Source organism: Gasterosteus aculeatus, chromosome 14 (assembly GCF_964276395.1).
Source record: "Gasterosteus aculeatus chromosome 14, fGasAcu3.hap1.1, whole genome shotgun sequence".
NCBI classification, from domain to species: Eukaryota; Metazoa; Chordata; class Actinopteri; order Perciformes; family Gasterosteidae; genus Gasterosteus; species Gasterosteus aculeatus.
The window spans coordinates 15,231,897-15,256,235 of record NC_135702.1 but is presented as its reverse complement, the minus strand read 5'-3'; the positions used below and the strand labels follow the sequence as shown (position 1 = coordinate 15,256,235).

The 24,339-nt window shown below is 40.5% G+C and overlaps 2 protein-coding genes across 3 annotated transcripts; both read right to left on the bottom strand.

Annotated features, from left to right (window-relative positions):
* Positions 1 to 770: 770 nt before the first annotated feature.
* Positions 771 to 17,117, bottom strand: auh (AU RNA binding protein/enoyl-CoA hydratase). 2 transcript variants are annotated; one of them, XM_040197774.2, is made up of 10 exons: positions 16,037 to 17,117; positions 10,752 to 10,819; positions 10,177 to 10,264; positions 9,763 to 9,849; positions 9,393 to 9,485; positions 7,663 to 7,719; positions 6,398 to 6,585; positions 4,532 to 4,582; positions 3,627 to 3,674; positions 771 to 1,257 (listed from the first exon to the last, which is right to left on the bottom strand). In XM_040197774.2, the coding sequence occupies exons 1-10, from the start codon at positions 16,209 to 16,211 to the stop codon at positions 1,180 to 1,182; spliced, it is 933 nt and encodes a 310-aa protein (XP_040053708.1). In that variant the 5' UTR covers positions 16,212 to 17,117; the 3' UTR covers positions 771 to 1,179. The 2 variants fall into 2 exon arrangements, with proteins under 2 accessions (XP_040053708.1, XP_077944416.1); XM_078088290.1 differs by lacking the exon at positions 16,037 to 17,117 and adding an exon at positions 15,734 to 15,931.
* Positions 17,116 to 22,086, bottom strand: nfil3 (nuclear factor, interleukin 3 regulated). The gene is made up of 2 exons (XM_040197772.2): positions 21,918 to 22,086; positions 17,116 to 19,759 (listed from the first exon to the last, which is right to left on the bottom strand). The coding sequence occupies exon 2, from the start codon at positions 19,648 to 19,650 to the stop codon at positions 18,550 to 18,552; it is 1,101 nt and encodes a 366-aa protein (XP_040053706.2). The 5' UTR covers positions 19,651 to 19,759; positions 21,918 to 22,086; the 3' UTR covers positions 17,116 to 18,549.
* Positions 22,087 to 24,339: the final 2,253 nt, after the last annotated feature.

Sequence of the window (24,339 nt, the reverse complement as noted above, 5' to 3'; positions counted from 1 at the left end):
GATCACAGATTTTGGAAAGCAGTACGGCAGACAATTTGTCTCATTAAACCACTTTTTGGGGTTTCTGATCCTAGAAGGATAACAGAAGTTATTTAATTCAATATAGATCACCTAAAATGTATCCTAAACATGAAGAAAATAGTATCAACAACCTTCATTATTCTATAGACCATTTGATGAATACATTTTCTTTTACGGCAAATATTTAATTTGGGGTCAGAATGACTCCAGGACAACACAAGTGTTCTTTTGACAAAACCTTTGGTTGAGAGACCAGATGTACTCATTGAGAATTTCTCCTGATGGAAGATCATATAAAGTGTGGAACCCCTGTCGCTGTCAGCCATGTAGTGGGAAAACAAAGACTTATACAGTAAATAACAAGATAGCAGGATGTGTGGCAGAAACAGTGAAGGGATCGGACTACTGAGTCACGTAGTATGAACATGCCTGGAAGCTAGATTTACGCCAAATAAGGTGTGGTAATTAGCACAGGTTTCTGTTTCGTTGTTAAAGTGTCGCTTTTGAATAGCCCTGATAAGCTGTCTTTTTTCTCATTGCTGGTTTGTACTCTTAATACTCGATTGGCCATCGCAGCATGATATTGGGCCGCATTTTTCTTGAACTTCTTCGCTGCAGCAGATTTTTTCAACATATTTTTCATTTGACGCACAACCTACCTACCTACCTTCAAATTAATAGACTTGCCTTTTCAAATCTGATTTGGTATATATACATTTAAAATATAAAATTCCATCCTGCAGACATTATTCAAGTCAGAGAAAAATTATGTTTCTTTTATTTCATGCAGACATTGCTGGTGCTATTCAAGGTTACCACAGTGGGACATTGCTACCAAAATCAACAAAAATTCTTGTGAAGCGTTCACAGAAATGTCCATGGTTCTCAGTTAATTAGTCAAGCAGGTTAGTAACTTAACCAACTTAAAATCTCAAAACATGTTAAGTAAGTTTGAAGTATTGTAAGCAGTAGCTAATGATTGGTTGTTTAGCTTGGAGGTGGTTGTGATTCCCAGCAAGTGCTTTACACCTGCACATTCTAGTCACTGGCAAAAACACCAGCCAGTAACCACTTGGAGGTCCTGTACAGGTTTTTCCCCATAGATTTATCTGAAGCATTGGAGATGTAGAGGAGTTTAAGGCAGAACCCTGTGTGGCCTCACTCTCCCTTGAAGTGAGGACGCCTCTTCTCCTTGAAGGCAGATAAACCCTCCAATCGATCTTTTGTTGGTATCACCTGAAAAACAACACAAATCCTTGAGTGAGTGATGACGACACCTGGGTTTGCAAGTTGATTGGGTATTATCAGTTGCAATGTGTCCATTGTCGTTATCAGCCCTACAAAGCAGACATTTGAAGTCACGGTCTGTGGCTTTTCCGAGGGAGATTTACACATTAATGCACAATGTTTCCGCACAAGTATTGTAAAGTTCACACGGAAACTACAAAACGCACAAATGCATAAGTGTTCTCCAGCGTTACAGGGAGTTCAGCCACTAGCAGAGCTACTGGCGTAGAGACAATGAAACAGAGGAAATTAGTAAAAGACGTGTTTTGACCAAATTTAACGACCAATAATCTAGGAAACTTTTACTTGCAAGTGTTCATTTTCAAGTTAATTATGTTTGTTTGAGAAAGAGAGCGCAAGATTTGCAGCCTTGTAAATTTACAAAATAAAACTTGTCCACCGGAGTATAATGAAGATTAGAATAGGATCAAGACCAACCTTATATTATTAAAAGGAGAACTAATATTTGTATTTTCTGTTACTAAACAACCAATATACCCCACGATTACAGCAGCACCCTAACTCCCAATAGTTGTGTAAACGCGAATAGTCATGCGATCATCGTTTTCAGGCGTGTTAGCTATTTCAAAGCAGTCATCAAAGCAAAGGGAGCTACTTTGAAGAATCAAAAATACAAAGCATAATAATTCTGGTTTGTTGCGCTTTTTTTGTTTGTTTACCACATAATTCCATACGTGTTCCTTCATAGCTTTGATGTCTTCAATATTAAATCGACAATGTAGAAAAAAAACCTAAAATGAAGGGAAACCATTGAACGAGTCCAAACTGATACTGTAGGTACAGTTATGGATTCGTACCTCAATCTGCACAGCCATATAAAGACAGTTACAAAATCATCCCATTATCACCTGAAGAATATAAAGGAGTAAAGACTTATTTCTCAAAAAGATTTGGAAAAACGTGTCCCTGAATTTATCTTTAGTAGTGGACTACTGTAATTGTGTGTTCACAGGCTTCTGTAAAAAGCCAGTGAACGAGAACGCTGCAGCTCGAGTTCTCACTAAGACTAAGCAAGTATCACATCACGCGACTTCTGAGGTCTTACACTCCTGCTGTTAGTTTATAAAGCTCTGAACCATCCCGACCCTGCAGGACGTCTGGGATGGTTCTCTTTCCTGTTCCCAGAGTCAGAATCAAACATGGAGAACCAGCTTAAGTTCTGCTTCACATATCTGGAACAAACTCCCAGAAAGCTGCAGGTTTGCAGAGACTCTCAGGAGATCCAAATTAAGAGTGAAGACTTTTCGGTTTGCGGTCTTTAATTGAATCAGATTCAAAAGGCAAAGTGGATTGTCACAAATTCTCCATCTTATTAGTTTTTCTCCTGCCTGCCTGCTTGCTTGCTTGTCAATTAACTACTGCCATTCCAGATCCTGTCATCAACAAGAGATCATCTCATTGTCTTCACCTGGTCCTCATGCCCTTCCCACCTGCAGCCCATTCCCTCATTAGCCCCTCACTATTTCGGATCCCACACTTCCACTTGCCCTCTGCCAGATTGTCTTGTGTGTATGCAAAGTTTTTTAGCGTTTCTCGATTAACCTGATATCCCGTCCTGACGTAGCCTGCCTTTTTGACCACAAACTCTCCGCCTGCCCCTTATTGGATTTGTTCACCTGTGATTGCCATCCTGGTTCTGAACCCTTTCTATTCTCGTTTACCGATTCCCTGCCTGCCCCACTGGATTTGTTTGCCTGTTGGACTGATATCCTGGTTTTGACCCTGCCTGAATTAGTAAAGAACTTTGATTGGATTTCTGTTGTGCTTTTGCGTTCCAATACCTGTAACCCTCTACAGGATGCTTTTTTTATAATATACAATTTAATCAACTGCACTGCAACCTTTTCTTTGTCTGTTTTACTTTTTACTGTGTTTTATGTAAATGGCGTGATAGGATAACCTTGTGTTAGAAAAAATGCAAGAATGTTTCACCTTAGTGGGTATTACTTAGACAGAAAGTCTGTGCCATTTCACACATGGACCATCTGATAATCAAGATGTTTGTGCGTCAATGTTTATAATCTCCAAAGACGACCATCTACATCCAAGGTCAACTACCAGCACTTGGTCCCCTCCCCTGTTTTAGCAGGTTTATCTTCAGTCTATATATTCCCGGTCCGAAGAAGACCTTTGAGTAGCCATGACACATGACTAGAATGCATGTCAATTTGGCCTTCTGTTTGCAACAATATTCAGTAAAATGTCTACTACAGTACACTTGGAAATGTTGACATAATTTGAAATACCCCTTCCCATTCTTCGAACCTGTTAGAGGAAGTTCTATTTGAATCACTTACCTGGGCATAACAAGCTTCTTCTATTGCCAGACCTGTAGATAAATCCACCTGAAAGAAAATGTGGCATCTCTTAGTGTATCAACAGTGTTGCGAGAGTAAGTGATCAGAGTATTTGCCATCGAAGAGGAGAGTGGCATCGTTTTCGGAGTTTCAATTGGCACAACGTCCTCAGTTCACCTTTAATCACAAAGCAATATACTTAAATAATATGCTCACATGCTGAATTCACTAAAGACTGCAAGATTATACCAGACATACAGATGTCGTAAATGAATTAAATTTGTTTGCTAGGTTTTCTTATATTGCCCAGTAGAATCACATATTGGATAATCACTGCACTACACAAAAAGGACGGAAGAAAAGTAGTCTGGTCATTTCTGCGAACATGGAACATGCTGTTCTAAGAATGGGTTGAAAAATTAAATCAGACCGCGTTGGGTGATATCATTAATTACAGCAAGAAGATTTAAGACACTGGAAGGGTTGAACAGCCATCTCTCCAACTATGGCCTTTATGATATCCAATAAACCTGGTGGACTGCTCTTTTAAATTACATACAAATTCTACAGCTACAAAGTCACACCCACTAAGCATGGTAGAAATCAGGATTCAGGATTAAGCAAGCCGGGTGGGTTGCCGGGCCCTTACTCCCCCCTCCTGACCACTAATTAATGCAATATTTTCAGCGTGGAATAGAAAGGTGTATGAGAAGTTCCTATGAGTGGGCACCCTCATCCATCAGGTCATCACGCTTGTGATTACCGACCAGCAATGCAATGGTGGTGGTGAAGACAACATATGTTCATATTGATATTTTTACCTACTGATACACGGTTGTAAAAACTGAGCTACGGTGACCATCAAATATGGTAAAAGCAGTCCTGGACTGACCAATAATACTCACCTCTGTCCCCTGGTTGATTGCCAGTTTTGCCATCCTTATTGCAATTGGACCCTGTGCAGCCAAAGGGTGTTGAAAAGTAGTTAAATAATGTTCTGTCTTAGTCACAGTAATTGAAGCTATGTTATGTTCCCATAGAGTCTGTGACCTGACATGCAACAGTTCTCTAAACAGATATCCTGTTTAGAATACATCGTATCATGGAGAAAAACTAGAAGATGCATTTCCTGCAGAAAATGCATCGGAATGCTTTAGATTAAAGCTGAAATAAAGTTTAAAGATTGCTGAAAATACAGAAATTAATATCAGTAAATTACTGAAAATACAGAAGCTGAAATGAGTTTTAAAAAATTGCTAAGAAATACAGACTATATGAAGCAACATTCCAACAATAAGGAACAAATGGCACCCTCCAAAAAGAGATAAGTGGACAGCGAAAGTAGAGCATTTAATTCAGAATGGACAGACTCGTTGTTCATCTTGAATGCTTTGAAGGATTCCAAGTATTGTTCTTCTAAGCTTTATTCCGCTCTTTAATATTGTTGGAAGATTGCTATTGACACTGTTCAAATTTTAGAATAGTCAGCTCATTCAGATGATTTGATTATTTGTAGCACAGCTCGCTCGGAGCGTCCAATGTTGGTACTGTAAATTATTATAACCCATTTGACTGCAGTATGACTTATGTACCTTATAATCCGGTGCGTCCTATATATGAACATTTTCTAAAATAGGTCATTCATTGAAGGTGTGCCTTATAATCCGGTGCGCCTTATAGTGCGAAAAATATGGTACAAATACTACTATGACTAATAGTATTGCTGATACTAGTACTACAACAAACACTACTACTAGTTTTTCTACTGCTATTGATACTAAACCTACTATTACTTGTACTGCTAGCACTAATAGTACCACACGTACAACTATAATACTACTACTACAAATATTACTACAAAAAATACATTTTTTTAAATTCTCCTCTGCGTTTGTTATTTCTTTTTTTCCAAATTCATTTCAGTTTCTACGTTTTGTGTATTTTCAGCAGCTTTTTAAAATTAATTCAGCTACTGCAACTTCTGTATTTAACAATTCTTTAAAATAACAGCAATGTTTTAAAATTCATTTCTGTATTTTCTTGCAATTTTTGAAATTTATTTTCAGCTTTTCTCATTTCTGCATTTTCAGTAAATCTATTAAAATGTCTGCATTTTCAAATTAATTTCAGCTTTTAGCATTCCAAAGCATTTTCTGCAGGTAATGCATTTTCTAGTTTAATTTATGGTCTTATTTTGAAATGCAGACTTTTACTTAGTTAATCAGACATTTAAATATTTGCAGTCACACATACAGTACATGTTCAGTTCTTTGTTAACATAATATAGTGTACGTTTTTGAATTGATTTCATACAGATGCGGGCAACTCTATCACTATATAATCACATTAAATATTTACATAATGACCTTCCAGACCTTTGCTTCCAGAAGTTCTCTAATTGAATTTGATTTACATTTAGTTGAATACCGCTGATCTAAAATATAAAAGCCGGAGACTCCGTCAGACCTCTGAGCAGTAACTTGATGCACAACTTTCATGCGATTCAACTCTGTTCCTTTCTGGCAAGAAAGAAATATCCTGTTAAATGATTTTACACCCAGTCTCAAGTACAACCTTTCTAACAGTTACAAGGATGAAAGTTTTTTTGTGAATTGTTTTGAATAAATTATTATTATTATTAATAATAATTTGTACTAACTATTCAACAGCTAAAATGCATATAATCTAGTTTGGCCATGACATTCACCACAGTTTTGTTTTCCCCTCAGTGTATGTATTTCCTTAATAAAAGGTTTGCTTGTCAGTGTTACCTGTGGGTTGATCTCACGAGCAAGCTCTAGTGCCCGCAGGTAGGCAGCATCTCCACTCTTATTCTGTTCTACCGAATGACTGGCAAGACCAAGGCGACATGCCTCAGTACCATCCACCACCCGGGCAGCAAAGATGAGCTCCTTCGCAAGAGAGACACCAATCACCCTGGGGAGACGCTGTGTACCACCTACACAGAAATGAAGACAAACCAGGATAGAACACAGATTAATCACAGTAATTCGGGAGACAGAGCGCATAGTGGATAATGTCTGTGTCCGAGCGCCCTGCTCCATTCAGCTTGTTAGTTAGGTGATGTGCTGGTCGCACAACATTTGGCCACAGCTAGCTAACTAGCTAGAAATTACCAAACTTCTTTGGAGAAGTTTGGGAATTTTGTCTTGGTCTGAGTATCTGACTTTGGAATCGTACAGACTGACAACATACGGACATGCGCATGTACTCAGTCTCAGGCTGGATTTGAATCGTCAAATTTGCTTAAGAAGGCTCCTAACAGAGTGAAATGACCCGGAAGTTGTGTAAGTGGTCGCCATGATAAGAGCTGTTCAAAAGCTCTAATGCTAAGGAAAGGAGCTTCAATGCTTCCCGACTTAGCTCCTTTAGCATAGCCACTGGACCATCCATTTGGAAAAGAAAGGAAATAATTCCATTGATTGAACCTGTTTGTTCATGTCGTCTGCATGACTGAGAATTCCTGTTTCCTCTCCAAGCTTTATGTGTTTTTTCATCTTTAATCTGCCAGAGAGCCCTCAAACAGATAGCGATTTGACAATGGGACAGCCCTAAACCCCCACAGAGTTAGCGGGAGGGCACCTCAAAGTGTGGCTGTAACGGTGGAGATTAGGATTGGGCATTCGTCTCTCCACCTTCACAGACTATAGATATAAGCTATAGTGCAGTATGACCCATGATTAGCTATTCAGCCCTCTCAGAAAGACATCTTGCAATTCCCTCCCTTTCTCTCCATCTTGAATCTAAAAGTAATTCTGCACGCAACGGATAACAGAGCTCTTTTTACTTTTGTAAAAAAAACTAATTAAAAAAAAAAAAAAAAACTTTGGGGAGTTTGTCTTGGTCCAGAACCAACATCTTGTCCTGGTAGATTGTCAAATGTGACCCATGAATGCCAAAGGACCCGGTTTGAGGTGCGCCAAGGAGTTAGGCTAGGATCCCTTTACCTCCTACTTACCCTTGAAGTGTAGACGAAACATGTTCTTACTGGAGGATAAGAAAAATAAAGCCTTACCTGCTCCAGGAATAATCGCAAGTTTGGTCTCAACTAGTCCCATTCTCGCAGTATTGGCTGGGGAGATCAAAGGAGCAGTATTACTACTCAGAATAATTACTAATACTCCTCTACTACTTGATTATAAATTTATTAGGATTTAAAAATGAATAAACCATCTACATCAAGACACATTATCCATCAACAATGGGTTTCTAAGCACACAAGAGTGCTTTTGTGGCCTTCACAAGCCAGAAACACATTAATCTATAGACACTAAAGTATCATCTGTAATGCATTTGGAAACAAGTTGTGACACTGGCAAATTCAGCACTAAATTTACTTGCAGTCATAAATGACCTTTTTTAAAACACTCAAAGCACTTTAAACTACTTGTTAACATCCATCGATTTAGAGTTTAGTACTAATTAAACGGTTACCCGCTCTACTTCTGAGCCACAGTCGCAGATTACTTTAGGTATGAAGTTGTACGAAGCTGTAGAAGACATTTTATTATTATTTAAAACTAATGAAACCAAGGGTCTCGGTTCTGATGGAGCTGTGCTGACCTCTCAAAGCTCCTGGACCTTAGTAGGCTTTACTGATCCAACAAGAATTCTGTAGCATGCTCAGTTGTGGTGGTGACTCATGAAATCAGTTATTAGCTTGGGTGGTAGACTATGGGGCGTCGTTTGTAAAATGTCATAAATTCTAAAATTTTGCTCAGTTTTGGTACATTCAGCATTATCAGATGAAGAAAAAAAACAATGTTAATAAGTCACTTTTTCAAAGATTTAGAGAAATTCATGTAAATACATGCAATAACCTTTCCAAGGATAATGTTTGGCAGAAACAAAGTTGCTAAATAATCTAAATGTAAATGTTGACTATAAATGTAAATATAACCGTAAATACTGTAATGTTCAGTCGTCAAGTCTGACACGTACACTAAACATTTACAATTTGTATTTACATTTAAAACTTGTATTTAACATTTACATTTAGATTAAATATTTATATTATTTAACAACTTTGTTGTCACATGGAGGAGTGGCAGGAAGCAGGACTCAAATGCAGAGTAAGAACTTTTGAAATAAAAATCAAAAAATCAAAAGCAAAAATGCCGAGGGGAAAAAACGCAGACAAGACAGGGACCAGGAAAACACAAGAAAAAGGTTCAGGGTAGGACATTCAATGACGACATTCGAGAAGAACACCCAGTAAGACATACATTCAATGACGCGACCAGGGACAAGAGACACACATTGCTTAAATACACTGAAGGTGCAGGTGATTGGGCACAGGTGTAAACAATCATGGACATGGCAGACAATCACAGGGGATGACAGTACAAGGCAGGAAGTGAAGCTAACCCAGGGACACAAGAGGCATGAAACTACAAAATAAAACAGGAAATAAACCCAAACTGACATTTGTGTTACTGCCAAACATTATCTTGTAAAAGTTATTTCATGAATTTACAAAGACTTTCTCTGTAATTGTTTGAAAAAGTGACATTTCCTTTTGTGCTTGTTTTCCAATAGGATTATGCTAAATGTACCAAAACTGAGCAGGATTTTAAAACGTGCACCCCATAGTAGACAACCCACATTTAGTAATATTTCAAATAGCCTCATAATTTTTGGCTGTTGACATTAGCTTTCGCTGATCTGTTACTCTGCCAATAAACCTTCGTGCACATAGACCACTGGAAATGATCTTGGACCTTAAAATATAGTCCAGAGTCTTACAGGTAATTCTGATGTCACAAGCAAGGGCCATTTCCAAGCCTCCTCCTAAGGCCGCTCCATCAATTGCAGCAATTGTTGGTACCGGTAGGTTACCTTTAAAAAAAAAAAGAGACTGCAAAATCTATTAAGAGCCACAACATAAAATGCACTCAACATTGAGGCAAAGCAGGCTAAAAACATACATCTACAAAAACATAGCTAGCCTACAATGTTTGGCTGTATTTAAAAAAAATAAGAAATGCAAGCATTGCATGACTTCTGTAAAAGACATGTCGAAATAATAAAGAGGTATAAGCATGCACCCAGTTATTTTGTAGAACACAAGTCAATGAATGTTCAATAAGGTTCATCCGGTTTTTACACTCCTTACCCAGCTCTGTGATGAGTGCTCTGGCTTTGGACACAAACGGTCCCACTTCACTCTGATGCATCTTGGACCTCTCCTTCAGGTCGGCCCCTGCACAAAGAGACAAACAATCTGCATGAAGCGGTTTCTGAAACGGAAGAAGAGGAGTGCAGCAGGTCCATCATTCAGAGCGTTGGTATCTGTCAAATCACGCCGTGGTTCCTGAATGGAAAGCTGTAAACAGAATTCACTGGATTCATTAATGCTCAGCATTTCAGGCTAACGATCTCAAAAAGGGACAGTACATATTAAATTATTCATATTTACTGGAATGGTCAAATGTCTACAAGTAAGGATGCAGCACGGACATGGAAAGACATTTAAAATGGCAGTTTCCAAAATCCCTCCAAATGCAAACAAAATGAGCAGAGATTGTACCTGCACAGAATATCCCTGGAACCAAACTGCAAATAATGACACTACGCACTCGATTATCCTTCTTGATATCCTCCACAGCTTCAGACATCTGTAAGACAGTTGTATTTTCAAATTAAAAATACAATATCTCAAAATATAAACCCATTCTGTCTTTCAAGCAAAAGAGAAAAATTAAGACAAAATGAAAAAACTAGTGCATGAGGCAGGGCGGCACGGTGGTGTGGTGGTTAGCATAGCTTCCTCCCACAGTCCAAAGACATACTCTGGGGATCAGGTGAATTGGTAGATGTGTAAATGTGAGTGTGAATGGTTGTATGTCTGTGTTAACCTTGCGATTGGCTGGCGACCAATCCAGGGTGTACACTGTATCGCCCGAAGGTGGCTGGGATAGACTCCAGCCCCCCCCCCGCGACCCTGTGTGCAGGATAAGCGGTTTGCAGATGGATGGATGGATAGTGCATGAGGACAGTTAAAAAACACAGGGACATTTTGTTTTTGTTTTTTTAATAACGATAGTGTCAGTTAATTGATTATGATAGTGTCAGTAAATGAAAAAGATAGACGGCTATACATACCATTTTGACCAGATTTTTGCTTATGGAATTTTTCGCTTTTGGTCGATTTATCCCAACAACAACAATACCTGAAAGACACAATGCCATCATGGAGATTACCATTGACATAGACTAATGTTAATGTAGAGTAGCATGTTGGGTATAATCTCATAACATAAAACATGACCTCACAATACAAGAAATATTTTTTGTCCACAAGGTTGGAAATATATTTCCAGCATCTTCTACCCAAGGCCACATATAAAGTGAAATGTGGTGTCACAACAGCATCTTATACGGTCATTTTGTCACTTAAAATCACTAACATTTTTTAGTTTTTACAATATCATAATGAAATACCTAAAACAATAAATTATTGAGACATGAAACCGGCCATGTTAACGTTGAATCATTTGAATTGTCTGGAGTGTTCCTGGACCCGTTTCACTAGCATTCAGAACATGTTCATATTCAGGAAAACTGATTTACCATGCAGGTTGATCTTAGGTCTGCACCTTAACACATGAACACAGATGCTCTACGGGCAGTACTTGAGTCCCTTTGTACGAAGGAACTGAAGTCCTGTGTGCCGGTATCTGCAGATACTCGGTCAAGTGAGCCGCCGCTTGTAAGATAATGCACCTCTATCCTTACACTGGCTCCCAGTATGTCAGAGAATTAATTTCAAAATCCTACTGCTCACATATAAATCACTACATGGTTTAGGGCCAAAGTATATCACTGATATGCTTCCACTACATAAGCCTTCAAGATCACTAAGATCTTCTGACACCAATCTGTTAGTGATTCCCAGAGTAAATACAAATCATGGGAAAGCATCATTTAGTTACTACGCAACAAACAGCTGGAATAAACTTCCTGAAGATGTAAGACTTGCCCCAACTCTGACCACGTTTAAAACAAGACTGAAAACTTTTATGTTCAGCTTTGCCTTCTGCTAAATTTTATCTACATTGCACTTTTAACCTCTGCCTTTAATTAAACAATTTAAATTTATAATTGATTTTAATTTATAATTGTATTTGCTGTTTTTAATTGTCTTTTAATTCCTGCATTTTATTTCACTTTATTGTTTAAAATGTTATGATGTGAAGCACTTTGAGTCTGCCTTGTGTATGAAAAGCGTTATACAAATAAAATTGCCTTGCCTCTATTCTAGGTGTTACGGTACAAGGCTCTATAGTCCAAAAGGCACGGAGATGGACCCATATTTAAGCGACGAGTAGTCCAATTTGATATCAAAATATATCAAATTAAAAGTCAAAACAACATTATTTGGACATCATATGAAATAACATGTAACACTACTGTACTGCTTTTAATTGAAAAAAAGGTTTATATAGATTAGATATAAACATTATCAAATTATATGCAGAAAATGCATTTCCTGCAGAAAATGCGTTTGAATGCTGAAAGATAAAAGCTGCTTTTTAAATTGCTGAAAATACCGAAATGAGAAAAGCTATTACGTCCCCTCTCTCAGCAGATTCACCTGGAGCAGCTCCGCCTGAGAGACGTCAGGCAAATAGTGGGCTAGATAAAGGCTCCCTGACCCAGTGCGCTCTGTTCTCTTCGTGGTCTCTTCTTCCTGAGAACAAGCAGACCTTCTGTTTATAGTGTCTGAGTGCAGACTACCATTTTGTGGGAAGCGTGTAAGGGTTCTCTGCCATCTGTTTGTATTTTTCCTCCTGTTTTGTGGATAGACAGGGAGGTCAGTATTGTTTTTCCTTTTCATACGGTAGGCCAGAAAGACTTTGCTTTCTAGCTAGTGGGGTTGTTTATTGTTTTGGCCTTTAAGAGCCTGATGCCTTTTGCTTCCATCAATTGTAAGTCATTGACAATAAATTACATTTACTGTTGTTCAAACCTTGCTCACGCCTGTTTATCTCCATCGTCGTTACCAGCACAAGCCTGAAGAGTGAATATTATGGCCATGAGGGCAGGATAGAAATATTTTTTTAACCAGATAAATGGCGGTAGCAGGGAGACCTGCCAGGAGGGAGTTGCAGTAGTCCAGGTGGGAGATGACAAGAGCCTGAATCCGTACCTGCGCTGCCTTCTATCTTAACGTGCAACCTCTTTCCACGTGCTCACCTGTTTGGGAACACGCTTTTACCAGCGGACAGAGCTAGCGCGCCCCCCCTAGTCCCATATAATTGTGTGGGAAACACTGCACTTTAAAGGCATTACACAGCATTGATGCAGCCAACTAGCTACCCAAACAACCACGTGGAGCCAAACATCGGCAGACTATTTTGGATGCAGCGTGCGAGAGAACTGTCGACAAACCCAAGCAAGAAAAATTTGGACAAATGGACAAAAAAAGTTTGTTAAGTTAATTTTGTCCTTGTATAACTGCATCCAGAGGTGTCAAGTAACGAAGTACAAATACTTCGTTACTGTACTTTTGGGTATCTATACTTTACTGGAGTATTTATTTTTAAGATGACTTTAGTTTTTTTTTCACACAAATATCTGTACTTTCTATTCCTTATATTTTAAAAACAGCCTCGTTACTTCTAGCTTGTCGTAGTTCAAAAACACAAACACAAAAAACCTATCTAGATAAATGGCACTATCCGGACTGAGTGCATTTGATTGTGGTTGGATGAGAAGTATAAACATTTAGCATCCAGACACCCGGTTGGTTTTCTCCGCGATGCGCCAGCAGATCGGAGCGACACCGGGTGGGAAAAGTGGTCGGTGGAAAGTTGGTATTTAGCGACATGGACCCCCCTACTCTTCCTCACGCAGATTCTATGTAACGTTAAATGAGTATCTTCATGACCGTGGGTTTGTCCTAAATGTTTTATTGAGAGTTTGGCGCAACACAGCGACTTGCAAGTAGTGCAGCGGATTAAATAAAGGGATTTGTGTCTTAATGCGGCTTTGGAAATGAACACAAAGGGATTCTGTATTTGCTCATGAAGCCTGAAAATACTGGTTATTTGGCCAATGTTTTGATAGCCAACCGCTGCCAGTTCAATGTTTCCCATCATTATAAACAGGGGTGCTTCCTTGAGTGAACTTACAGCGTTTCTCTTTTGTATGTGTTTTGAAGTTTGCGTCGCGTGTGCTCCGGTGGTTTTTGTAATTGCTGTATTTTTCTCTTGAAGCGTTTTACTGTTGGATTTGTTTTGCCGTTTGCACGTGTCGGCCACCGTAAAATTGCCTGTACTTTTTCTATATTGTTCATCGGAGAAATGTGCTTTGAATTTTATACAGGTGAATCGAATGTCTGCTATTGACGATGCAATAAAAGTAGTTTGGGAAGAGTACTTTGTACTTTTACTTGTAATAGAGTACAATTTAAGCAATCTAACAGTACTTGTACTTTTCCAGTACTCTTTCCACTTCTGATGTGGTGTATATTTACTTAACTTGCACTACAATGATAATAATTTAATTTAACGAATAAGCTTCAAGTGAACATGGGTGTGTGTTTTGGAGTTTGTGAGTGTCTTTTTCTGTGAGTGAAATCCCATTAAGTTTTGTGATTTCTATTTTCCTTTATTTTTTATAATTATTACTACTATGTTCAAGGAGCAATCTGTGGACTTTGTGAAGTTTTTTTGCAATGTGAATTTGCAGTTCCATTTTAGAATAAAGGGTTGGAAATTAACTATTTTTAATGCTGTTTTTTATCAGATTCAATCGATTAATCACAGAAATAATCGACTAATTAATCGATTATCAAAAAGAATCGTTAGTTGCAGCCCTAGGATTCACAATTGCGAAGTCTGTCAAAGAACCCGCTATAAGCTCTTGCATTTTTCAAAGATGTCCTGATTTACTTTTTTAAATGTACAAATGTTAGACGTTTACGTTTCAGAATCTTTCATTAGAGTACAAGAAAATATCTGTAAATTTGTAGTCATAAAAAGGTATTGTCTTTAGTCTGGAATTATTGGGAAAAGTATTTTTAATACAGTTCAAATATTGAGAAAATCTTTTTCAATATATCCTTATGAGACTTTTAGTTTGGAGAATACTCAAAATTACTTTTTTTTATTTTTCGTACAAGAGTAGTCAGAGAGGTACACATGTACATTGGTCTTTGTCTGGAATTATTGAGAAAAGTATTTTTCTTGCAGTTCAAACATGGAGAAATGGGGCTTTTACTTAATTTATCTAACGTTGTACAGTAAAAGTATTCTTTTTGGGGGGGGAAGAGTAGTCAGAATGGTCCTGAAAACACATAACGTTACTTCAGTCATTGTCCAGAATCTTTGATTAAATAGCTTTTATTCCAGTTACTTGTTTAGCACCGTAAATTTTAACATGTACGTGCACTAAAATTCAAGTGTCTGGTGAGTTGACTGCAGTCGGAAAGTTTTCAGAAAGTTTCCGCAAAGTTTCCACCCCCTTTGCAAGAATGCAGCCTTGCGAAAAAGTATCAATGCGGAGGTTTGGTGCTCTAAGCCTTTAAAAGGTAACCAGTTGTTTCAGACCACTCTGCACTAGAAGGCTTCCTCCATTCGGACGTTATTCAAGTTAAGTAAATAATGCATAGAAACATTCCATGTTGTCCCCGTGGCTCACTGCTTAGAGCAGCCGCCTTGTGGATATTTTGCTCCACAAGGTTCAATTCCAGGTCGTTCCGTTCTTTCCTTCATAATTTCTAAAATAAAAAGGTATTCGTACGTGGCTGTGATGTAGGGCTTACTCAAACAATCGTGAGAACGGATCTGATTGAAGAGCTTTTGTCTGAAGAAATGCGTAAATATGACCACTTCTACAACCCGTCATTGGCGGACTATAAGGACGCGCGGATGGCCTCTGATTCATGGAGGGAGATCTCCACAAACGTCGGTTTGCCGGTTGAGGGGAACAAAGTTGTGGAGGAAAATATGTCCGCGATGAAAAGCAGCAGTGGCGATGCACGGGGCAATAAAGTCTATGATAAATAAATAAACAAAGCAACGACTTCCACACAAAGACGTGACTCTCTAGGTCGTCTTCAACAAAACACGTTACTCCACCTGTTGTTCTGGAGGTGAATTGCTCTGCAACACGCGCAAGCCTATTTGAACGAGTGCGTCGACACGAAGGTGCGTAAAGACGCAGAAGCACGCGCCAGCCTTGAGGGGCTGGACATGGTGGTAAGTCAAACATAAGTGACGTCAGCACGCGCACTCAGCATACGCTCCCTACGTGCGTCGGGATGGCTGTTCTCCGTCGTCTCAAATTACAGCGAGTTAGCCGGGATGCTAAAGGGACTTCCTTCCTGACAACACCGACCGCTTCAACTGACACGCTGTGCAAGGACTCTGGGCGGGACTTACCGGCGTCTTCTCCGTCCAGGTGCCTGACGCGCAGGTCCTCGCTTGGGTCCGCGCTGTAGTGTCGCGCGCCGTGACCGTTAAGGCGAGAGGCGGACGAGACTTTAGCGAACGCGACATACTGTCTCGAACACGACATTGCTTGAAGCAGACCTCTGTAAGTTGCCTGCGCCGCCATGCTGAGGACCGCAGCAGTGTCACTTGACTTTCAACTTTCAACCCAGTCACGTGTCTACGTCACGTGACTTATTCACAGTCCACAGACAGTCCGCACACAAGAGACAAATACCATATTAATATTTGTATCGTCCACGAATTTATGTATTTTGTAACCTGATATTTTACTGTTCATCTTGTATGTTGCTGCTGGTAAAGGTGGAGCTATTATATTCATTACTATATATATTCGTAGGTAGCTTTATATATCATATATAATAATACATCCTAGTTTGTTAGTTGATTTTAACTTCATATGGATAACATTAATGTGCAGTTTAACTAGTGAGATGTTTTAAAATAAATGAAGTGGAGTAAAAGGGACAATATTTCCCCCTAAGATGGAGTGAGGTAGTACAACGTTTATTAAATTAAAATATTCAAGTCCAGTACCACAAAGAATATTCAAGTGCAGTTGCTTGACTATGTTTAATATAGTTTGTCAACGTTTTTAACACTTCTTTTGCGGAATATGTTATCGGTAAAGTGTTTAAGAACTAAAGAGATAAATGTAAACCGTGTGTGCCAGAGCACTCAGCTCTCGGTGGTGGAGGAATAACTGGGAAGAATTTTAGACTTCCAGACTTTTACTTTGTAATAACTCAAGACCCACCAGCAGCAAGATGTGACTGAAGACATTCAGTCAGAGTTCAGAGATGATGGAAAAGTCCACCAAATTACAAGCTTCATGAAAGTGTCATATTAAAATGATGAGCATCAAAAACCATCATCAGCATTAGTCAGACTAAACATTCAGTGTCTCATCTCAAATGTAAGGGAATGCATCGCTTTCCTTTATTGTGTAGAAATTGTGTTTTTAGAGCTGGATCATCTAAAAAAAATACACAGAGAAATAAACTACTCAGTTCAGTGACAGGACATTTATTGAAAACAAAAACTCAATACTTGTAATGTATTGTACATGTTTTACACATGACACCCATTGTATCTGTCCATCCCGATAGAGTGATGCTGATGTTCTCTCTAAAGTTTCTTCCTTTTTTCCCCCATGGAAGAGTTTTTCCTGTGCCGATGTGAGGGTTTTGGGACAGAGGATTTCGCATGTGTACAGACTGTAAAGCCCTCTGAGGCAAATTTGTAATTTGTTACAAAATACAATGAATTGAATTGAACCATTACAAGAAATGTTGAGAAGTGTTCAGATACAGATAGCTGGACCTCAGGCTGCTGGGCAAATCATCTCCTCACGAAAGATTGAAACTATAACAAGGCACACACTGTTCCTCTGAAATGCAACCAGGGGTATCTAAAGTCCGCCATCTTAATGTGGAGGTATGATATAATCCCCCCCATATCGCGAGAGAGTAGAGACAGACAGTTCTAGATTCCATATCAGTTAATAACACAAGTCAAATGAATGGTTTGAGTATAATTCTGAACTCTGGAGACTTTTTATTAGTACACATTTTCTATAAATGGCTAACATGGCTAATGGATTAAATGTTTTGAAAAATACCCAAGAGCTTTATTAAATCCTGCTATGTTGTTGTCAGCGCCATCAGATCACAATTGTCTAGCCAGTGTGATGCACATACTAAGTGTAACCAGTGGCCGGGAAGGTTTACTGTGAATAATCAACAAAAATGATTTAAAAAAAAAAAACTCTTCAAGGGCTAGTTAGCAAATGGTGAACCGGTCCAGCAAAGTGTATTTAAACGTGAGGCTAAGCCCTGGTTAAAGCCTCAAATTAGTAGCCTCAAGTTTTTTCCTCTTCTTGATCGATGTGGTCAGTAACAGTAACAAAACACAACTTGCACATGTCACATTAAACATTTTTAAGCTTCTTCAATCGCGAAAACTAAGAAAGAAAATGGACTTGTATAGCACCTTTCTAGTCTTCTGACCACTGGAGGAAGCATTCCCTCCAGCAAGTTTCTTCATTTAAGGACGTAATTTAGGTAGGAATTTAATGAAGCTGTAATAAAATTATGGAGGCAAATGATGGAATCAAACAACAAATAATACAGCATAGGTGTGTGAGAGCGGAGAAACTGAGGAGTGGTGAGTACGACATCACTGTTGTATTGACAGAATTAGTGCAGCGGAATTGTACAGTGGACTCAATTGGCCATGTTAACTCTTACAGTACAGCTTGACCTCCATGAGTGAACAACAGCTATTATCTGAACACCTCTTATTGTCTGTAATCAAAACGTTGTACAACAAATACAGTGGAAATGCAAAATAATACAAAAAAAGTCATGCAGAGGAACCTCCTGCGGCTAATGACTCATGTCACAGACCGGCGGGGCCCTGTGTTAGAATCTGCCATGGTTGTATTAGAGGTGGGGCTCTGTGCTGCTCCTATGCCACTGCTCTGACTGGTGGGTCCAGTCTTGCATGTTGGTGACCTGTAAGGACAAAGGGCAGGGGGGGGAGTAAGAGTTCAGGGTGGCCCAACAGCATCCTCCCTCTGAACCTCTGCCGGGTGAGGAGGACTTCCCAGAGGACTCGTATTCAGCGTCAACAGCCTCCACTTTGATTGGGACGCTCCTGACTTTGATCCTCAGTTTATGGGGCAAAGCTGAAGAACTGGCGTCTGGCACTTTGTGTGTGGAGACGATAACGCTTCTCGGGTCAGTTAGAGACGGCGCCAACCCTTTGGGGACCTGCTGCTCGTCATCGCAATCTGATGATTTGCTCACAGCCCCGTCGTCTGAGCTCCTGGGAGAGTTACTGGCCGACCTGGAGAGCTGCAGGAGTGAAGCCGGCTGGGAGTAGACTTCAGGCAAAGGGCTGGCCATGTAGCTCCTGTACAGTTCGCAGGGACTGCTTCTCTCTTGTTCGTAGTTGCTGTGCGCTGCTGGTTCCTGCTTGACACCTGCAGTCCTGCACATACCAGAGCTTCTGTGAGTTGCTGTAGAAGTCTCAGGCATGTGAGGCGAATGCTTGATAACTGATATGCAGCTGCTGCGCGAGTGATGAGGCTCCAAACCGCTGCTGGAAGAACTTTGGCCGGCATTGTGTGGAACAAACTCCTGGTAGAGGTTGCGATTGGTGGAGCTGGATGAATTCTGTAGTTTTTCGGTGTACGCCGCCAAGTTCACAAGGCCAAACTTCAGCTTCAGTGATAGCAGCTCAGACTTGAGACAGGCGTTTTCTTCTCCGAGGGCCATCAGCTTGTTCTCAAGAAACATGTCATTTATGCGGCGCTTCTCCCTGGAGCGTTTGGCCGCCTCGTTGTTTTTGTGACGCCTCTCCCAGTACAGGTTGTCTTTCTTCTCCTCTGGGATAAACTCTCTTTTCCTGCGACAGGAAGTCTTAGACTTGAACGGAGCTGAAGAGACTTTGTGGCCTATCATGTCTCTGCTGGCCCCTTGCAAGGTGTCCTCTTCACTGTAGGGCTCAGAGGAGACCACCTCTTGCTTCATTGATTGCATACTATCACTGCGCGCTACTGTCTATATGTGCATAGGTCTTTGTCGGTACACACGTTTATGGAGCAATAATAACTGCCACATTGAATTAATCCACTTCAGTTGCGCCAATCTGTGGAAGACAATGAGAGAGGTTTAGATAACATCGTCAAGATAGAAGAAAAGTTCAAGATAAGTAAAGCGTTTCCATTAAAGTAGGTGCAATGCTTGTATGCATTGACCAACAACATAAGTCGGGCAAATGTTTGGCCGAGCGGGGAGGGGGGGGGGTGTACTGCCTGGCGTGGGAAAATAACAAAAACATTTTTTTAATTACACACCTTTTCAGGTGGGCGGGGGTCATTTCAGGGTGGGGGGCACCCCCATGTTATAATGGTTGGGAAAACACTGGGTGCAATATTAAAATGGGGCCAATGCTTTGTATGTTTCGGTTGAGTCTGAGTTTGGTTCTCGTCTCTTGTTAAACAATAATTAACAGGGAGAAAAAAGGCATGGTACTGGTGGCTGAATGGGACAATATAGAAGGCAACATAGATAAAGAGACGCCGCAGGTTTTTATTCCAACACACCCACAACCACGTCTTTAAGGGAATGCAGGGGTGGCCCCTGGGATTTTTTTTTCAAAAAGTGAGCCAATGTAGAATAATCTATCACACAAATTAGGCTTGGCGCAGTTTGATCTTCAGTTTCAATTTTTCAGTTTTGTGGCAAACCATGTTTGTCCTCCACTTTGCATCGATGTCTGATGAAACCTCAAGCTTTTATAACGACGGCCTTTGGATTGCTCTGAGCAAAATACTAATCTGGTCTGATTAAGAAGGTGGATTCAGTATCGGCACCAACTTCAATTTGGAGTGAAAGGCTGAAACACTGTAGAGATCTCAACGCTCATTGCCCAAGACGGACACATCGCACAAGTTTTTATACTGCGAAGATCACATGTCAACTTTTCTGCTTGTCTCACTCCAGTCTGAGAACAGCCGGCCAGCCAGATGACTTTTAAAAAGTCCATGTTAACACAAGGTTCGTATCTGATGGACAAATGGTCATTTATGGGCTAAGTTTGCTTTATAGTGACATGTATATTGTATATTTGTTAAAGACATTTTTTATAGTGTTTTAAACTAATATCTACCCTTAAGTTTGAAATAATTGTTTCAATTGGAATGCTACAAAACGTTTGGCCTCGGGAATTAGGACAGAGAGATTTGGTTTGTCGACAAAAAGTTATTCGTAAAAAGGATTTGGGGTGTGGTTGGATTTCCCAAATGTACATGGGTTGCCTGCTATGTTTCCTGTGGAATGATCTGTGCCTTTGTAAGATTGAATATAATCCTGAAAAAGCTCAATTTCATATATTTGACTCTCCTATTAAGCAATTCTATGAAATTGTTTGAGTTTAATTTTAGCACAATTTTACGACAGATCCACTCCTTGGTTTTATTCATTTATTAAGTGCCCATATTTTGCATAACACTGTCATCATGCATGGATACGAGGGTAGTTTCCAACAAGACCAAATATGACAGCAGGACTAAATTTGGATCACATGTGATTAAAAATGGGCGGTAATATTACCGCCACGTGAGAGCGGAGGAGGTCACCGGAGCTCCAGCCGCAAGACGACCAGCACAGGTTCTATGGCTGCCGGGGGCACAATACGGTCCATTTGGTGTTCTGGATGCGTGTAGAGGTTCAAAGGGTGTGTAATAAACGCCGAATACGTCTCAGACGTGCCCGCTGTTTGTAACCGGCTGGGAGGAGACCGGTGGCCGTTCACCCCGCTGACATCATCTCCCCCTCCGCACACCGGCGGTGATCTACGCCCTCAAAAGTGAGGACCAACAACCGCGAGAAAGACGTTGCATTAGCTCGTCCACGCGTCTTGCATCAGTAACTTACGTGCTCATAACATCCCCACCTCAGTACGCGAGGTCCCCCTTTACCCCGCACTGGTCCCGGGTATAGGACAGTGTCGCAACCCGTAAACTCCTGGACTCCGAAGGCCTACGGTGCGATACGTGTCGCTTCACCGGCCATTACCCGCTTGTATCCGCACATGGCGCTACGGCCCCGGTCACTGAGCTCCGCTTCACCCCTCAAGCGAACCTCGGCGTGTTATTCCGATGCGAATGAGCTTTGAGGGATGTTGCGGTAAACGTTAGCAAAGCGGAGTCAGGAGCTAAAGTTAGCAATGCGCCGCGGGCATTCCGGGACGTCCCTCCGAACGAAACAACACGCGTAACGTTAAACTGAAGCTGGGACGTTACCGATTCCACCGCCCGGTGAGAGGAGCTTCTTCATCCGCGTGCCGCACACAGAGAAGAAGGGACGCTTCCGATCAGCTACTGCAGCTGCCGATGGAGTCCTATACAGCGTGAGGTACCTGCCTCTCCTCCCTCGGCTCATTTCTCTCAAGGTGGCTGCAGCGCCGTGGATGTTATTGGGTCAGCGCAAGTGCATTGGAAGCTCGCAATTTAATGACAGCCACGACAGCCAATCGGGACGAGGCATTTTCCAGTTTAAGTCAATGATCCTTGGCTCCGCAAAGAGCTCAAATTTCATATCAAAAGTATGTCGTCATTGGGCGAACCGCGTGCGGTTGATATGTGCGTCGACTTTACGATACTTTTTCCTTCTCCTGCTAAAACACTCACAGGCACTTTTCTAAACAAGCCTGAAAAGTCATCAATCATGAGCATGGGCGTTTTCTGCAATATCTGCACCGAAGTAATGAAGACTTAAAGTCAGACACGCAGTCAGATATATTGATCAGATTGTTCATCGCTACCATTGAAATATTGTTTCTGCATTGAGTTAGACCAATAGAGAAGATTCTTGGAATTAAATGTGATTTATGAATACACGTGTGCACCTGGCTTCACTAGTACGATCATGATAATGAGTATTATTCAACTATAGATCAAATTTAAAATAATTACAAACACGTTATAGCATGTTGTTTAATCAATTTATATGGAGTGAGACATATGAATACAAATGTTCCACAAATATTGTCACACCTGTATGTCTAGTTGGGTTTTTGTCCTGTATACGTTTGTTTTCGTGACTTTACTTCGTTTTATTTTGGCGATTTCAGGTTCCTTGCCTGACCTGTCTGATTGTCTTCCCTGATTCCTGATTGTGTCCACCTGTTCCCTCTTTCCCCATGTGTTCATATCGCCTGCGTCTCCCTTTGTCTTGTGCCAGTGTGTCGTCCTACGTCGTCCTACCAGCCAGTGTCCAAGAGCCATAGTTTTACCTCGTTGGAGTGATTTTTCTTTGTAGGTCTTTCTGTTCCAGTGTCAGGTTCCAGTTAGGTTTTGATAAGTAGCTTTGTTTTCCTCCTTTTGGAGTGACTTTATTTTTGGACCTACTAGTACTGTGTGTGAATAAACAGTTATCGGATATACATGCTCTGCGTCTGACAAATATGGCAAAATCAGCAGACTGTCTTAACAGAAGAAGAAGGATAATTACAAAGACACAGTGTGTCCAGTGGTACTCCACTGGCTCCCCGTCCCACAACGGATTCAATACAAAATCCTTCTCCTCACTCACAAAGCCCTCCATAATTAAGCCCCCTCCTACGTCAACAACCTGCTCTACCACCACCTTCCATCTCGTTGGCTCCGCTCCTCCTCCCCATAGGACCAAGCACCGGACATGGGGTGACACAGCCTTCTCCATAGCTGCCCCCTCCCTCTGGAACGCTCTCCACAAACTCATCCAAGACTGCACGGACCTCTCCACAAATCAAAAGCCACCTCTTCAGAACTGCTTTAAATGTATGACTATGTGTTCGGTGTGTGGTTGCTATTTGTTTGGTTTGTTTGGTTTTAATCATTTACAGCTTAGCTTTTAGGATATTTTAAAATGTTTTCTGTAAAGTGACTTTGAGCATTTGGAAAAGCGCTATACAAAATAAATGTATTCTTCTTCTTCCCCTTATTATTATTATTATTATTATTATTACCCATTTTAGTTTCTGCTTGTCACTTTTTTACGTGGGTTTAGTTGGAACCAATAGGGTCAGACAATTCAAAAAAGTTTTGGAAATGCGGGAATCAGCCTACCAGAGCAGAACCTACACAAAGATTCCATGATTACTGTCCACATACTGGGGTAGATGTGTTTTTAGCCTGGTATCTCCAGGTTTTATAGGACCTTAAGGGCTGTTAGTGATTTTATTTCAGGCGATTCACAAAATTCGAACATTTATTAAGTTCTTTCTTTCTTCAGCAGTAACAGATAAACAGCTTTTTTCACATCAGAACACTCACAGGGGTTTCCCTTTACTCTGACAAAAAAAGAAAATGGTCCAGATAGACAAGCTAGTTACAGATTTTCTTACACCTTTTATCATAATATGCCATTTTTTAAAGCAGAAAGTGTGTATTTCATGTTCACTAAACATTAAATAATTTCTGGATCAATGTTATTGAACAACTGTGAAGATCAATTTGGGTAAATTTGTATTCTTAGTGGTTTAATAGCACTTTTAAGACAGTCAAGCGCTAGCTGAAATGCTAATATGATATTAATGATAATTAAAGCTGCGAGTAGCGTTGGACGGGTCCTCGCAACCCCACGCGTCGGGGAACCGGCCGGACGGCTAGATACGCAGCCAAGAACCCCTGCGGCCGTCGGACAGAGCGTCCGAGAGTCAGTCGTCGTTAACCGTGTGGAGCG

Coding starts and splice junctions, on each gene's coding strand:
- nfil3 (XM_040197772.2), bottom strand. CDS start 19,650: ATGCAATCAATGAAGCAAGAGGTGGTCTCCTCTGAGCCCTACAGTGAA.
- auh (XM_040197774.2), bottom strand. CDS start 16,211: ATGGCGGCGCAGGCAACTTACAGAGGTCTGCTTCAAGCAATGTCGTGT. Junction 10,265..10,751: donor GCAAAAATCTGGTCAAAATG/GTATGTATAGCC, acceptor ACTGTCTTACAG/ATGTCTGAAGCTGTGGAGGA. Junction 9,850..10,176: donor TCCAGGGATATTCTGTGCAG/GTACAATCTCTG, acceptor CTCTTTGTGCAG/GGGCCGACCTGAAGGAGAGG.